The following is a 14,518-nucleotide window of genomic DNA, read 5'->3' as shown; positions in this document are numbered from 1 at the left end:
AATAATTTCTGTGCTGTATAGGTCAGTCTGTTCGGTTTAATTCATTCTTAAACTCATATCTCAGTTGACTGCCAAGTAGTAATTTTTGCATAAAGGTTAAATTAATTGATAAAAATAAAAAAAAATATGTTTCAAACTTTAAAGTCAAATAAAATGTACGTATTTACGGCATATCAATGACAGAAAAATCCTGTTATCGGAAAATTGATATCACGGACATGGGCAATAAGAGAGGATGCCATGTTATAAGCCTATGAGCAAAAAATTGAGATGTCGTTAATTTGTTTAGACAGGCTGTACATGTAAAGGAAACAATTTGAACAAACCGAACCAAATGCATTGTCTTGCCGCCAGGACGCAATGTGAATGTTCACAAGTTATTACTGCCGATAAAGACGAATATTGGAGAAGAAGACGAATCTTGGTAAGTTGAAATATTCCTTTAAGTCTTAACTTGAGATATAACTTACTGTCTATTTGTCACTTTGCGACGTTGGCAGGCGAAGAGTTAAACTTCTCTGATGGATTTAAAAGACAGTAGGTTTAATCATAATAATATAGTGAAAGTGATTACATTTTTTTCGTCGCCATTCTACAATGGTTACAGTAGAAACAGAACGCAACTATGATTTGCTTTACTGATATTACAGATTCGTTTCCAGTTTAATTTCTGTACAAAAAAGATATTGCATTTTATGAGCAATCCTTCATTTACAACAATTTGACGTCCAATTTGTATCGCCTAAAATGGGAGTATGGGGCAGGGTTGTAGTGGTTGTTATGGTAGATGCCTTAGAGATGAAAGAAGTAGCATGAAAAAGAGTATCGTTATCTTCAGTAGAAGTAGTAGTAGTAGTAGTAGTAGTAGTAGTAGTAGAAGTAGAAGTAGTAGTAGTAGTAGTAGCAGTAGTAGCAGCAGCAGCAGCAGCAGCAGCAGCAGCAGCAGCAGCAGCAGCAGCAGCAGCAGCAGCAGCAGCAGCAGCAGCAGCAGCAGCAGCAGCAGTAGAAGAAGTAGTAGTAGTAGAAGTAGTAGTAGTAGTAGTAGCAGCAGCAGCAGCAGCAGCAGTAGTAGTAGTAGTAGTAGTAGAAGTAGTAGTAGTAGTAGTAGTACAAGTAGTAGTAGTAGTAGTATATTGGTGGTAGTAGCAGCAGGTGTAGGCCCATACGATGAAAATTCAGTTCGGGAATGACTTGTAAAAAAAGGTAATGTTTCTTTCTTAAAAGTCTTATAAAATATCTTATTACAAATTCATTGAAGTTTTTGTATATTTTTTAAATCAAGTCGTCACCATGCACTCCTTGATTACACCGGTCGTCTTCGTGGTTATATGCTGGTTATCGTCAATATCTCAGGCACAGTGTAAGTTGATTGAAATACTTTAGCACAAGACTTACCAATCTCGACATCATTTAATTATGTCCACATATTTGTTATTTTCTATTCATTATCGATTTATTGCTTAATCATACATTTATACATCCTATTGCTTAATCATACATTTATACATCCATTATGTATGTATTTCTCAACTTATTGTTATTTATTCAACTACGAATTCGCTGAATTATGTTGTTTAGTAATGTTTTCTATCTGTATTATACCCACTTACTTTTCCATTTAGTTAAAAGAAAATTTAAATTTCATAGTATAAAATTAATTTCATTGGATTTCGCTAGATCGATTTTCAAATTTGTTGGATAGGAAGTTCAAAGAAAAAAAATGTGAAAAGACCAATAAGTGTTAGATTGTCAAGACATGGGCATTGAGACCGGATATAAAGACCTTATCAATGTTTGATATTATATCGTTTGATATCAGATTTTATTACACACTAGAAGACGGACAGGATATCAAATACAAACAAAGGAAGTCATAAAGTATAATGGATTTTGTATAATGATATGGCAATTGTTTGCATGTAGGAAGGAAAGAGTCAACCCGGTTGCGGCATGCAGGGATGGCGCCGAAGTGGGGGGGGGGGGGGCAGTTGGTAGCCAATTATTCAAATGATAAAATATAAATCGCAGTTTATTGTTAAGAATGTAATATACTCCCTATTTTTTCAATGAGAAATGAAGGTCTAGTGCCGAATAATAAACCTACAATATTTCTAATGTTTAATGGTCCTATACATTATCCAGTCATTGTCTGACATATTGTTTTTGTACTGATAGGAATAAGATAAATCAGGCATATCCCACCAAAATATCTACGGCTTTATGAGTTTTTTTATTGGTTGCTTTTTTAAGGTATTGTATTTTAATGCATTCTTCAAACTTGTAATCTTTTACAATAAATTGGTTTTATGACTTAATATCGAGAAAATAAATTTTGTGTTAATGGAAGAAAATAATTCTTTATTTGAATGAATGAATTGAACGGAGAGTAATATTTATTTTCTGTGTTTTTTTGTTTTGTAGTAAGTGATCCAGATATTCGTAACATCACTGCATCAGCTGGTGATGACGTTTTACTTGACTGTGAACCACCTGATGGAGTAGCCATCTTGATCAGTTGGAATAAAGATAACGACGTTGTACAGATTACTGATGCTTACAGGTATGTCATGTAATATGACCTTATAATGGTCTATGAAATATGAATAAATGAGCCCGTTAAAAAATAGATTTACGTCCGTCCGACAAAACAACTCTATATGAACTGGGACATTTGCTAAATGCTTTGCACATATTTTCTAGTCCATATTATAAAGATACCATGTTCTCAAATGATAATGACTTAACATGTTCTATCTGAGCAGTTAAGTGAAATATGATCGGTTAAAAATGGGACTAGGATATAAGCAGGCCTACAAAGAAGAGATTTCAATGAGATTCCCAACAAATAACAATCACAAGGGCCACTCAGCTGCTTGTAAATTATATCACCGAAATACTACTAGACGATTATGTTACATTCAAATTACACTTAAAGGGATGGTCCGGGATGAAAGTATTTATAGCTTAATAAATAGAGTAAAATTCACTGAGCAGAATGCCGAAAATTTCATCAAAATCGGATAAACAAATAACAAAGTTATTGAATTTTAAAGTTTAGCAATATTTTGTGAAAACAGTCGTCACGAATATTCATTAGGTGGGCTGATGTCACATCCCCACCTGTTTTGTATTTTATTATATGAAATAATGTTTATTCAAATCTTTCCTCCAAGAACTAGAAAAATTGGATTGACAATTGATTTAGTGCATTAGATATTTATTGCTGCAACTTATTTAATTATAAGGGAGACATATTACTCACAAGTATGAAATAATTTTCAAAAATATGATTTTATGTAATAACATAAGAACAAGAAAGTGGGGATGTGACATCATCAGCCCACCTAATGAAAATTCATGACGACTGTTTTCACAAAATATTGCTAAACTTTAAAATTCAATAACCTTATTATTTGTTATCCGATTTTGATGAAATTTTCGGCATTTTGCTCAGTGAATTCTACTCTATGTATTCAGATATAAATATTTTCATCCCGGACCATCCATTTAATACATACTATCAAGACACGACAAAGATAAAACTAAATGTAAAAGATGAAAGACATTGACTTGCTGAAGATGACGGAATGAGACGAACGGAGACTCGTGTGGTCAGGAAAACAAGATGGAAATCAGTTGTCCGTCAATACAATCAAAATACAAAAAGGGATCAACTTTGAAAATAAAATGAATTTAGAGAAATTGAAGGGAATGGTGCGACTATTTCACTCAATCTCTCGTAAAGTAATGACTGTTTTAGTGAAATGCAAATTATGGTTGGTATCTTCTCCTGCCCCTTCTCTCACTCATTATATACGACCATCAGAGATGGTCGTATATTTCTCGATCAGAAGGAAGGTATGGTGATATTGAACTCCGAACTATGGGATCGAGGCATGTATTCCTGTCTAATCCTCACGCAAGACTCCCAGATCATCACACATCGATTCTGGCTCGACATAGCACCACCAACTGATTCAGATGTAGACAGTAATAGCGCATGTGAGTAGAGAGTTAGAAAGTTAAGTGACCTTAATACACATCTCTAGGCCTATCTTCTCTTTTCTATAGTGTCATTTGCTTCAGAAAAATATAATGGTTTAAAATTGTATCTTTTTTGCCGAAATGGCAACAGATATACTTATGACAATAAAACTATTAATTAAAAAATTCGATTTTTTTTTCTCTCTTATTTTCCAAGGGGAATTTCGACACATCGGAATATCACTGAAAATTTGTTAAGTATAAAATTGCCAAAATAAAAATCGTTAATACTATGTCGATTCTTAAATGTTTTCATGTCCTAAGAATCTATTGCCCTTCTTTTGATGTTAGGCAAGCTCAACTGAAATAAATCCATTGTATTTGGTATTCATATAATTATGTTATTCATGTAAAGGAAAATAAAGAAGGCTGTCACGGTTGGCAAAAGTGGTAGGTAGTTAAGTTCATAAATATTTCTGAAAATTTTGCCATACTCATTAGAGTAGTGACAAATCCCTTTACTCAATTTGAGGGTGCTTTGGCATATTCTGGAAAATCGAGAAAATTGCATTAAAAAGTCGACAGGCAAATCGAAAAGCTCACCTTTTCTTTAATGACATGAATAAGGACTTAGCTCAAGAAAAAAAAACTGACGATGCTTGCATTTTCAAATCTATTCAAAGTGAATGTCCACACTCACGAGGAATTTCATGATTTATCTCGATTTGCCATTTGATGGTTGTTGCGGGTGCTTTTCAGAAAGTAAGGAAAATTGTAGCTTTGGGGCCGAAAAGGCCAGGGATTACGTCCTAAATTTTGTGTTTGTCACAAAAGGCCAACACTCCTCATTGTCACAGTCTCACATTCGTCATAATGGTTATCGAAACCATGGTCCTTTGCTAGTAGGTCCATGTCGTAACAAAGGAGTTTTGGCACTTCCAGAAAAAAGTTGGAAAATGTAACTAGTGGACCAAGTTTTTTTTAAGAATTTGAAAGGTACTCGGGCATATTTTGAAAATTTTTTAAAAAATTCACATTATTTTGACCTTGAATAGCAAGGGGTTGGCAGAAAAAACATGAAAAATTGAATATTCTTAAGAATAGAATCATGAAAGGTCTTACTACCCATCTGCTTCAAATTTCTTTCTTCAGTTCAATGTGGTTACTGTCGAGTCCGAGGGAAGGTAGTTGGTGGTAAGGTCTCCAACGAGGGTCAGTCTCCATGGACAGTTCTGCTATGGAACACCAATGAAGGTAAACCACTCTGTGGGGGTGTCTTACTCAACCGAAGATGGGTCGTGACTGCATCACATTGTTTCTCCCTCTCTGGTCTTTCAATTGATGAATTTGAGGTAAGTGATTAAGCGATAAGGCTTTTTAAGAATGATATTCCACGATCATGCCGTAGTCACACCGAAGAAATCGACTACAGGACCACTCGAAACTATACGTTATTTTACAATATATGCAATCTGTCGGTTTCGTTGGTGTGACGACGCGTCATTACCTTACGACACGTTGTGTTGCGTCTCTCAATATTGATGATGACGATATATGATCATATTACATGTACCTGGATAAATACAGTGGTTCTTTGACAGAGAATAGATAGCGTAACTATTACTACCCCAATTATAATGGAGAGATGGAAGGGTGGAACATATTGATTTGCCACCGTAATTTTGAAAACTTGGAACAATTAATAATATGCATTGCAAATGTATTTAAAAAAAAAAACATGGGAAAGCACTATCAAACCATTAAACTTGTCATAAAAATACTATTTTATACAAACTGTAATATTTTCGGCGAGCTACGCGGACTAAATTTGGCCCACAGCCGATCGAGAGCAGGCAGAAATTTTTGGACAATTTGTTTTCCAATTTTGCCCCCGCTTCCCCCTTCTCCGAAACTTAGATCGATGCCCCTGGTTGTTTCTTGTTTTTTCCTCATCAGATTCGACTTGGTGAACATGATATCGAGAGTATCTCTGACAACGAACGGACATTCCGAGCTGAACAGATCATCAAGCATCCAAACTTCAACGAACAGACCTACGATTCAGACATTGCACTCATCAAACTCCAGCAGCCAGTTACGTATACCGACTACATCATTCCCCGTGAGTTAATAACTGTCGAGTTTCGTTTAGTTTTTTAGTTCCTGCTGGGTTGAAAATGGCTAAAATTATATGCATTAACCATGAAATATCAAGTGTTCACCCTTTCCACCCCTACACCCTCAATGATAACAATAGTTGAAGTTTATTATTAATATAATTTTGTTCAGTTTGTTTGCCAAGTGAACTGAGAGCTGAGGAACTTCTGAAAGCAGGTACCAGAGGTTTTGTTACTGGATGGGGTAATACTGAAGAAGCCGGTGATTACTCTCGATACCTCAGGAGGGTAAGAGCTAACACTATTCATTCAGAGGGTATAGTTTCGATTTTGTCAAGTACTTCTTTACCAATCCTGCAGAATATGGCGAACTGATGTCATTTTTACTTTGTACATATAAATTAGAATTGAGAGGGGCGGGTCTGATGAGGCGCCTCTGAATTCTTAAAGATCAGATGAAGCGAAAAAATTAAATGGCATTTGATGTCGTGGAATCACCAATCTGTTTCTCTCGAACCCACTTGTTTTTTTTTCTTTTTAATGAATCGCATCTGATAAATCGGTTTTATTCATATGAAAAGGCGCTAGATCTATTTTCATGTTTGGAAAAGCTTATTTACCCGATTTAGAATAGGCATCTATATATTCCAAATATAATTATGTTTAGAAGGAATAGTTTGTTTCCGCATTTTTATCTCATTATTCAAATTTAAGGTAGGTCGTCTAAGCACAACTTGACAAATGAAGAATACACATATTCGATATTGATTTTTTTTCTTCAGATCAGTCTATATTTTTCAATCACACGCAAATTTAATTTTTTTTAATTTAAATTCATTTATAATGATTGTCATTCTTCTGAAGGTCCGTTTGACGATCGCAAGTATGCAGGATTGCGGCAGAAGCCATATTGATATCATCACCAATAACATGTTCTGCGCAGATGGAGGGCGCAAGGCAGACGAGCGTGATGCCTGTCAGGGAGATAGTGGCGGTCCCTTTGTTACCAAGGTAACGGTTGTCATCGGGATAATATGAACTATGCTTATGTCTTGAATTCTTGTGGGATTTTTTTCTCCGCGACGGACAAGCTTATTTTCTGTTATTTCTTTAAAAATATGCAAACTGTTAAATTGGGAAGCATATACCATTATTTCGAAATTTAATTATTTGACGTTAGTATGCATATTCGCTTGTCATTTTTCTGATGGTCCGTTTGACGATAGCCAGTATGCTTTAAAAATGACAGAAAAAAAATTACTTGAACTTTTATTCGCTGTTCAGGATTCCCTGCGCTTTCAGTGCCTTAAAAAATTAAAATCCCTTGACTGATTTATTATGATTCAGAAATTTAAATTATTTTGCCTTTTATCTTTTCGTGATCACATCCGGGCGATCTCTTTGTTCTATTTTTTTCCGCATGAATATTGCATAACTATGTTTGGTACGTGATGTTTTGTTTTTTTTTTTTTTTGATCCAGGATAACAACAGGTGGTACCTCCTTGGTATAGTGAGCTGGGGTGTAGGCTGTGCCCGTCCAGGTTACCCTGGTGTATATACAAGGGTGCATCGTTTCAGGCAGTGGATCATGGATCTAGTACAGCAGGATATGCAGACATGTGAAGGTTAATATGTTTAATCCCAATTGATAAAAATAAGGCTTAAGTCTAAGAACTAACATTGACTACCACAGGCCATTTGAATTCCATTACTTTCCTCCGCAAATTAATGGAAGTTGTTTAACAATCATTTTACTTTAAACACCATTACAAATAATTAAAAAAAATCGAAAAGGAGAGAGAAAAGGGTTTATAACTCCATCCCCCAACAAAAAACAGTGAAGGTCCTATATTCATCCTTCTAAACGGGGACACTAGTTAAGTACAAAAAGTGGTGGCATGTGCCCTTGCCCCCCCCCCCCACTCGATGTCTATTCACGTTACATGTATTATCAGAGTAAAGCCAAATAACAGTAGGTAAATTCATCCCTACATTTTATTATTTAGAATCTTCATTCGAGTTAGGTGAAGACCTTCGTGCCTCGATCAAAGAATCCAACAATCTTCGTCTTTTAAACCAGGAGCAACAGCGTGCCATTGAATACCTCCAAGAAGAACTCGATAGAAAAGCTGAAGAGATGTTTGGTCTTTATGGTAGGAAATCAACAATTTAGGAGAAAGTTCTTTAAGACCTAAGCGTCGAGATCTTCTTTTCCTTCCTTTTGTGAATCATAGTTTTGTTTTTTATAAGAATATATGATGGTCTTTTTAAAATTCCACTTGATTATTTATGGTAACTTTATAATATAAAGTATATAGAAAATGTATTTTCATTTTAATATCTGTACAATTACGTCATTAATATCAACTTAATCCATGTCAGTGCTCATCTGTCCATTCAAGATTACCATTAAGACGCCCATAACCACTGGCAAATCCGAGAGGGGGGGGGGGGCACAGTCGGCCCGTGCCCCCTCCCCCTTTGAGAGGCACAATTAAAATTTATAATGTAAAAATGCTGTTAAAAAAGGGTGCCCCCGTTTTTAAAGTGAAGACTTTTTTGTCAAAATTTTCCTCGGGAAAAATGTGCTCCCCCCTTTCCAAAAAAAGCCTAGATCCACCCCTGCCCATAACGTCCATAGCTATACATCATACAGTGGTGTACTTATCTCATGTGGTTATTCTTAAGACAGCGAAATAATTCCGACAGATTTCCTAAACAATATACCCAATACTACATCTATCTCTCACCAGAACGCATCGAAGCTTTCGACTGCCCCGATGCCGTCCCGACATCTACCCCAACGCCGTCAACGATCGCTTCAACAACGACAAACATCCCAGTGGTCACCGAGACGAGACCGTCGACTACGAGGGCTCCTATCCAAGAAGATGCCGTCCCATGCCGCCATAATATGTGTTGGCATGTCAGTAGCCTCGCTCGTTGCCACGGAGGATACTGTATATGTGATTCTCCTAACTACTCAAGGATATCATGCCTACGTAAATATGTATTTTCTAATTTAATACAAACTCACTTTATTCAGCAATGAATTTGAAAATGAGTTTCAGGGTTTTAACCATTTATGTGTCTAAGTGTATATTTCTTTCTTTTCTTTAACTTCATTTTTGATTGTTGCAATTTTCTCTCTCAATTCCTTTAATACTTTTCACTTCTGTTTTATTTTTATTTTTCTCCGATTCTTTCTAGCCTTATTTCCTTCCGTCTTACTTCCGTTCCTTACTTTCGTAGTGTACCATCTTTTCATCCTTGTGGAAGCTATTGTAAGTCATATATTCTAACAAAAATAAATATGTAAATTGTACAAGGCAACTAAAATGAAAGCCATTTGTATCATGTATGTATACGCTGGAGTCTGCTTTCTTCTTAAACTAAAATTGTACAATCACATTGACATTCGTCAACTCAATTTTTTTTTCAATATATTCCAGCGATTGTAGGTCCATGCCGCATCTATCGCAACAACTCATATGCCTTAGCAACGGCAACATTCCGAGATGACTCGAGGACAGCTGATACCTACGCGTGCGAAGGAAACCCAGAATCTAATGTGCATGTCATCAGTGTCTATGAGGGTCCCGTTCACACCAGACCAGCTTCGCCCGGTGATGTTCACGTTCGAGTTACTGGAGGAGATCAGGGCCCGATCACTCTCGTGTTTAGTTCGTATGAACCCGTCCGATGGATTGTCTCTATCGATGAAGGCATCGTTGTTGATAAATTTGTGTTGGTAAGATCTTTGGTTATGCTGTTAATTGAATTCGATTCAGAGAGAATTGAGCAGGTTCATTTTTAATTAAACAAGTAAGCAGTAGGCTTATTTGAGAACCGCGAATGTCAGATCTCTGATATATTTAAAAATAGCACAATGTAGTAGATTGCAACTCTGATCTGAAATTATCAATAATATAAATTAGAGGGATTAGTATTAGAGCCCAGTCCGGACTGCAACCAACGCTGTTCCAAGTAAAATTTGAAACCATGGATAAAAAGAGAGCATATCTGTGCTATGTGTGTGCCTCTCATCACCCCTCTCTTTCATTTCATCAATCTACAGACTGGTTACTATCTTGACCTGAGTAGTGTTGAAGTTGACTCACTCTCCCACACAAACATTACAGTTGTGACAGTCAGTCGCGTGCCCTTCGGGTATGGCACTGACGGTGATGGCGTCCTACACACTGCAGAGTTCCTCAAGTATGTCCAGAACACCTATGGTGAAGTTGGGTCTTTCTCAGGTACACAACGGGCTGATAGATGGGTTCTGACTGTTCCGGGAGAACCTCCGATTGTTGATTCAATGGGACTTCCGTTGCCAATTATTCCAATGGCAAGAGGTATGATGGAATATTCGGTTTTAAAGAAACTGGACTTTTACAAAGCAGGATGGCAAAGTTCTGATGGATTCCGAGTCTGAGCACAATTGGAATCAAAGGCAAACCATTACACAAATACAACACTGGCAAATTTCCCCTGCACTCAAATTACCCTTTTAGGTCGTGGCATTGGCTCTGATCATGAAACACTATTCTGTCTGAATCATAAAAACCAAGAATGTGGAGTGCGTCACATGCAACTGTTCTCAGACTTGGGTCATGAAGGTTTCTGTCCTGTTTAGTGCAGTAATGAATAACCTCCAACATGCTTGCACCAATCATGTACCAGTTCGCCCTTTACTATTTTTTTCATATAGATGTCTAACACATGCTTACAAAGCAGCTTCAACAAATTTGGTATTAAGTCAATGATCCAAGACCCATTTCAATAAAATAAAATTCAAAAGACAAATCTGACTCTTTTGGTGGTCAAATGAAAATTTCAGCTGGTGTTTTCAATCAATATAAACATACAATATCAAGGCTACAACTATAATCTCAACCCTATATCTCCCATTTCCATATCATTTATGATAGTTCCCATAAAAACATGATTCTTTCCAGCTTTAAGAGATACCACCCAGATGTTTACAGAAAGAACATATAAATGGTATGATATCTGGAGATTGTTGCTAATTTGGTCTCATGAATATTTTAGTTAAAACAGTCATTGCAATAGTCTCATTTTGTCCAGGAGAATAATGTCCTTTAGAATGTATGAATTTAAAATCACATAAGAATATTTTTTTCCTCCTCAGTGGAATCAACCATATCCCGCACGGAATGGACGCGACAAGAATTCAGTTACGATGCCTCATTCTCTGCTTGCCATGGCGACCAGTACGTCAAAAAATTGGGTGGACCGGAAGATCCCGACTTCTATAACGTTAGATACGTCGGGGTTGTGCTGTGCAGGACACCATATCATTACAAGATCTTCCTGGCTGACGATCCTCAGGGAACATTCCAGTATGTTGAATCTTTGACTCTATTTTGTTGATGATCAGCCATGCATTTTTGTTTGCTTTAAAAGATGGCACACAGCCATCGAAAAGAACATTGCTACATAAAATTTCGAACATTATCGCATTAAATTAAACAAAACAGAAATGTGTTACTCCTTGCTCATTTTAATTGATTCTTGGATCATAATGTTGAGGAAGTTGTATCAAAGAGCAGAAAAGACCAAATTCAGATATTGTCCGTAAAATGACCTTTCTTTGGTACACTTTCCCGAATCTATTTTATTCACTTAAATATGAAATGCATAACCTTTACATTAGATGAAAAAAGTGGATATAAGCTCCACAAATATGAGTCATTGATTAACTAATATTAGTGATTTGGTTTGGATAAATCACATTCATTAATGATTATTTTCTGAATCTTGTGAGACATTGTGTATACAGAGCTCAAATAGGCAGAAAGTGGATACATGCAGGAAAACAATCAGTATCTGAGAGTTTCCAAAATATTATTCAAAATACCAAAACGGCTGATCTTATTTCACTTTCTCTATTGGGGCACAGGAACATAGGTGATCAGAGTGGAGGAGGGGAGGATCACTGTGAGTTTGTTGGAGGGAATCCACAAAACCAAAGTTTAGTTAGGACATCACAGGACTGGATGATCATGCCAGCAATATCAGGTAGATATAGGAGAGAATGGATTGGTAGAAAGGAGGGGAAGGGGAGAGGGATAAGGTAGGAAATCTAGAAGGAACGGGGTTAAAGATGTGATAATGGACAAAAGAAAGAGAACAGAGGGGGAGGAAGGACAACGGGAAGGTAGAGAGAAGAGTTGAGGAGGGAGTGGGAAATGATGAAGAGGAGAAAGAGCGACAAGATAATGATGAAGAGAGATAAAAAAAAGAGGAAGCGGGACAAAATTGGGGAATACTCATTAGTAGAAGGGTGGGGGAAGAGAAGAATGGGGAGGGGAGTTGGGGGAAAAGAGAGAGAGGGTAAGATAAAAAATGGGGGGGGGTAGGAGGTGGGAAGGGCAATAATGATCAAGGAGATTGATGGGGAGATTTACCTTAACTCTTACAGAATGGAGAGATGCACTGTGATAGATAGTATAATTATTCATAAAATGCACTCAGAAAATGTTTTGTTTCAGTAAGATCATCAGTTTAACTTCAATATTCAAATAATTATATCTGTTTTATTATCATGCCAGGATACTATCGCAGCCATTGGGGACAAGGTGTCACATTTGGAGATATAGGAGGTGGTATGAATACTTGGACTGGCAAGATTATAGTCAGTTGGTACAACTGTGGTATCGCTATTCCTTGATGCAAACTTTGTCTAAACCGTCAAAATGGGTATCTTTCAAAGAAGCAAGGAGCCGTAACATAATCGTCATCCATGTGAAGCCCCAATCGGCTGATGTTAATTCGTCCACATGAGAACCAAAAAGATTGCAAAAAGTTGCATTAGGTACCAAATGAAATTGATTTTTCACATGTTAGCACTTTGACCTATCTCTTCCGAAAAAAAAATTAAAACTTGATGAATCTTCTCTCTTCATTCTGGTGTTGTGAAGTACTTTTACCCATGTCACCAATTATCATTAACCATGAGGGTAATACAGGTTCTAGTTTTCAGGAGGTGAGGATATTCATAAAAATACTGATTAAATGATCTATTTTAGAACATGATTACTAGGATACTATTTTCAGCCCATGGGTCACCAATTATCATTAACCATGAGAGTAATACAGGTTCTAGTTTTCAGGAGGTGAGGATATTCATAAAAATACTGATTAAATGATCTATTTTAGAACATAATTACTAGGATACTATTTTCAGCCCTGTTTTATCTTATCTCAGTAATGTGTATACTACATTTGTAATGTTGATTTGAATATATATTTGGTAAATTATAGGCAAGAATAATTATTTTAATGGAGCAACACATTTATCCAAAATTCCTGAAATAGATTGTACTTGTATATTTATTTTAATTCATAACAAAACTAAGTTTGCTAGGCTTTACTAAGCTATTTGCTTGAGTCTTTATTTTTTCTTACTATACACTGCCCAACTAAGGTCATGTTAAACTCACTGTTCTTTATAATTAGTATATTTCATTTTGAAATTTCTCAGCCTAATTCTACAAGTAAATGTGTTGTCGAGTGAATCACTGGGAGTGATTTACAAATGAAAAACATTAGTGTTGCACAGATCTTCTCAGTAAATAAATATATTTTATCAAAATGCCCAATGATCATTTTGTCTAAATTAAAAATCCTAAAATGGTGTCATGTATGTAGTAAATATCAAGAAGTCTAAAAGAATTTTTACAATAACAAAACAAATTTTGAAAAAGGTAACATGTCAACATGTTTTATTTCAATTGAAACAATATCTCAAAATGTCAAATATACAATTTACAAACAGTAAAATCACTGAACATAATTCAAGTACAGTGTTTAATGCTGGTGTAAGTGAATGGGGATAAACAGACATCAGTCACAACACTGAACACAATACAACACCAAACAAGAGGCAATCTGGTGTTTTATCAACACTACTCCTTGCATTTTGAGCTGAACCTGATTCACATTCTAGACACTAACACCAACACCAAACACTGTACTTGATATCAAATATGCCAAATATGAGAAGGCATTTCAAATACTGGATACACACAAAAAAGTCTGGAACATGATTAAATTGTCGCTTTCTCTTACAAATAACGATTCTACCAAAGCAAAAGGCAGCGTGTGGTTAACATTGAAAGGCTAGATAGGATTGCTGGGATGACAGCTTCATGGCCAGGGGGGCGATTGGCATGAAAATAGGACAGAGTGAAAAATACAAACACCAGAAATTTGAAAAAATGACATAAGATGGAGAAAAGAGGAAGAGGAGATAAAAAACGAGAGAGAATGGGAGAGAACAAAGTCAATATGATAGAGAGAGACTTAGAAATGAAGAGACACAAAGACAAGGGGAAAAGAGAGAAACTCGCATAGAGACAATTGAATAGAAAATTGTATTTTCATTTAA

At 36.1% G+C, this 14,518-nt stretch overlaps 1 protein-coding gene across 1 annotated transcript; it reads left to right on the top strand.

Annotated features, from left to right (window-relative positions):
- The first annotated feature begins 304 nt into the window (after window positions 1-304).
- On the top strand, window positions 305-14,495 carry LOC121425150. The gene is made up of 16 exons (XM_041621149.1): window positions 305-424; window positions 1,283-1,360; window positions 2,422-2,560; window positions 3,827-4,002; window positions 5,137-5,336; window positions 5,941-6,106; window positions 6,274-6,389; window positions 6,966-7,112; window positions 7,583-7,727; window positions 8,109-8,255; window positions 8,856-9,104; window positions 9,555-9,853; window positions 10,181-10,460; window positions 11,258-11,468; window positions 12,029-12,147; window positions 12,681-14,495. Exons 2-16 carry the CDS (start codon window positions 1,291-1,293, stop codon window positions 12,797-12,799), a joined length of 2,583 nt encoding a protein of 860 aa, XP_041477083.1. The 5' UTR covers window positions 305-424; window positions 1,283-1,290; the 3' UTR covers window positions 12,800-14,495.
- The last annotated feature ends 23 nt before the right edge of the window (window positions 14,496-14,518 follow it).

Source organism: Lytechinus variegatus, chromosome 1 (assembly GCF_018143015.1).
Source record: "Lytechinus variegatus isolate NC3 chromosome 1, Lvar_3.0, whole genome shotgun sequence".
Taxonomy (NCBI): domain Eukaryota; kingdom Metazoa; phylum Echinodermata; class Echinoidea; order Temnopleuroida; family Toxopneustidae; genus Lytechinus; species Lytechinus variegatus.
Note: the sequence above shows the minus strand (reverse complement) of the source record. Positions and strands in the feature narration are given on the sequence as shown.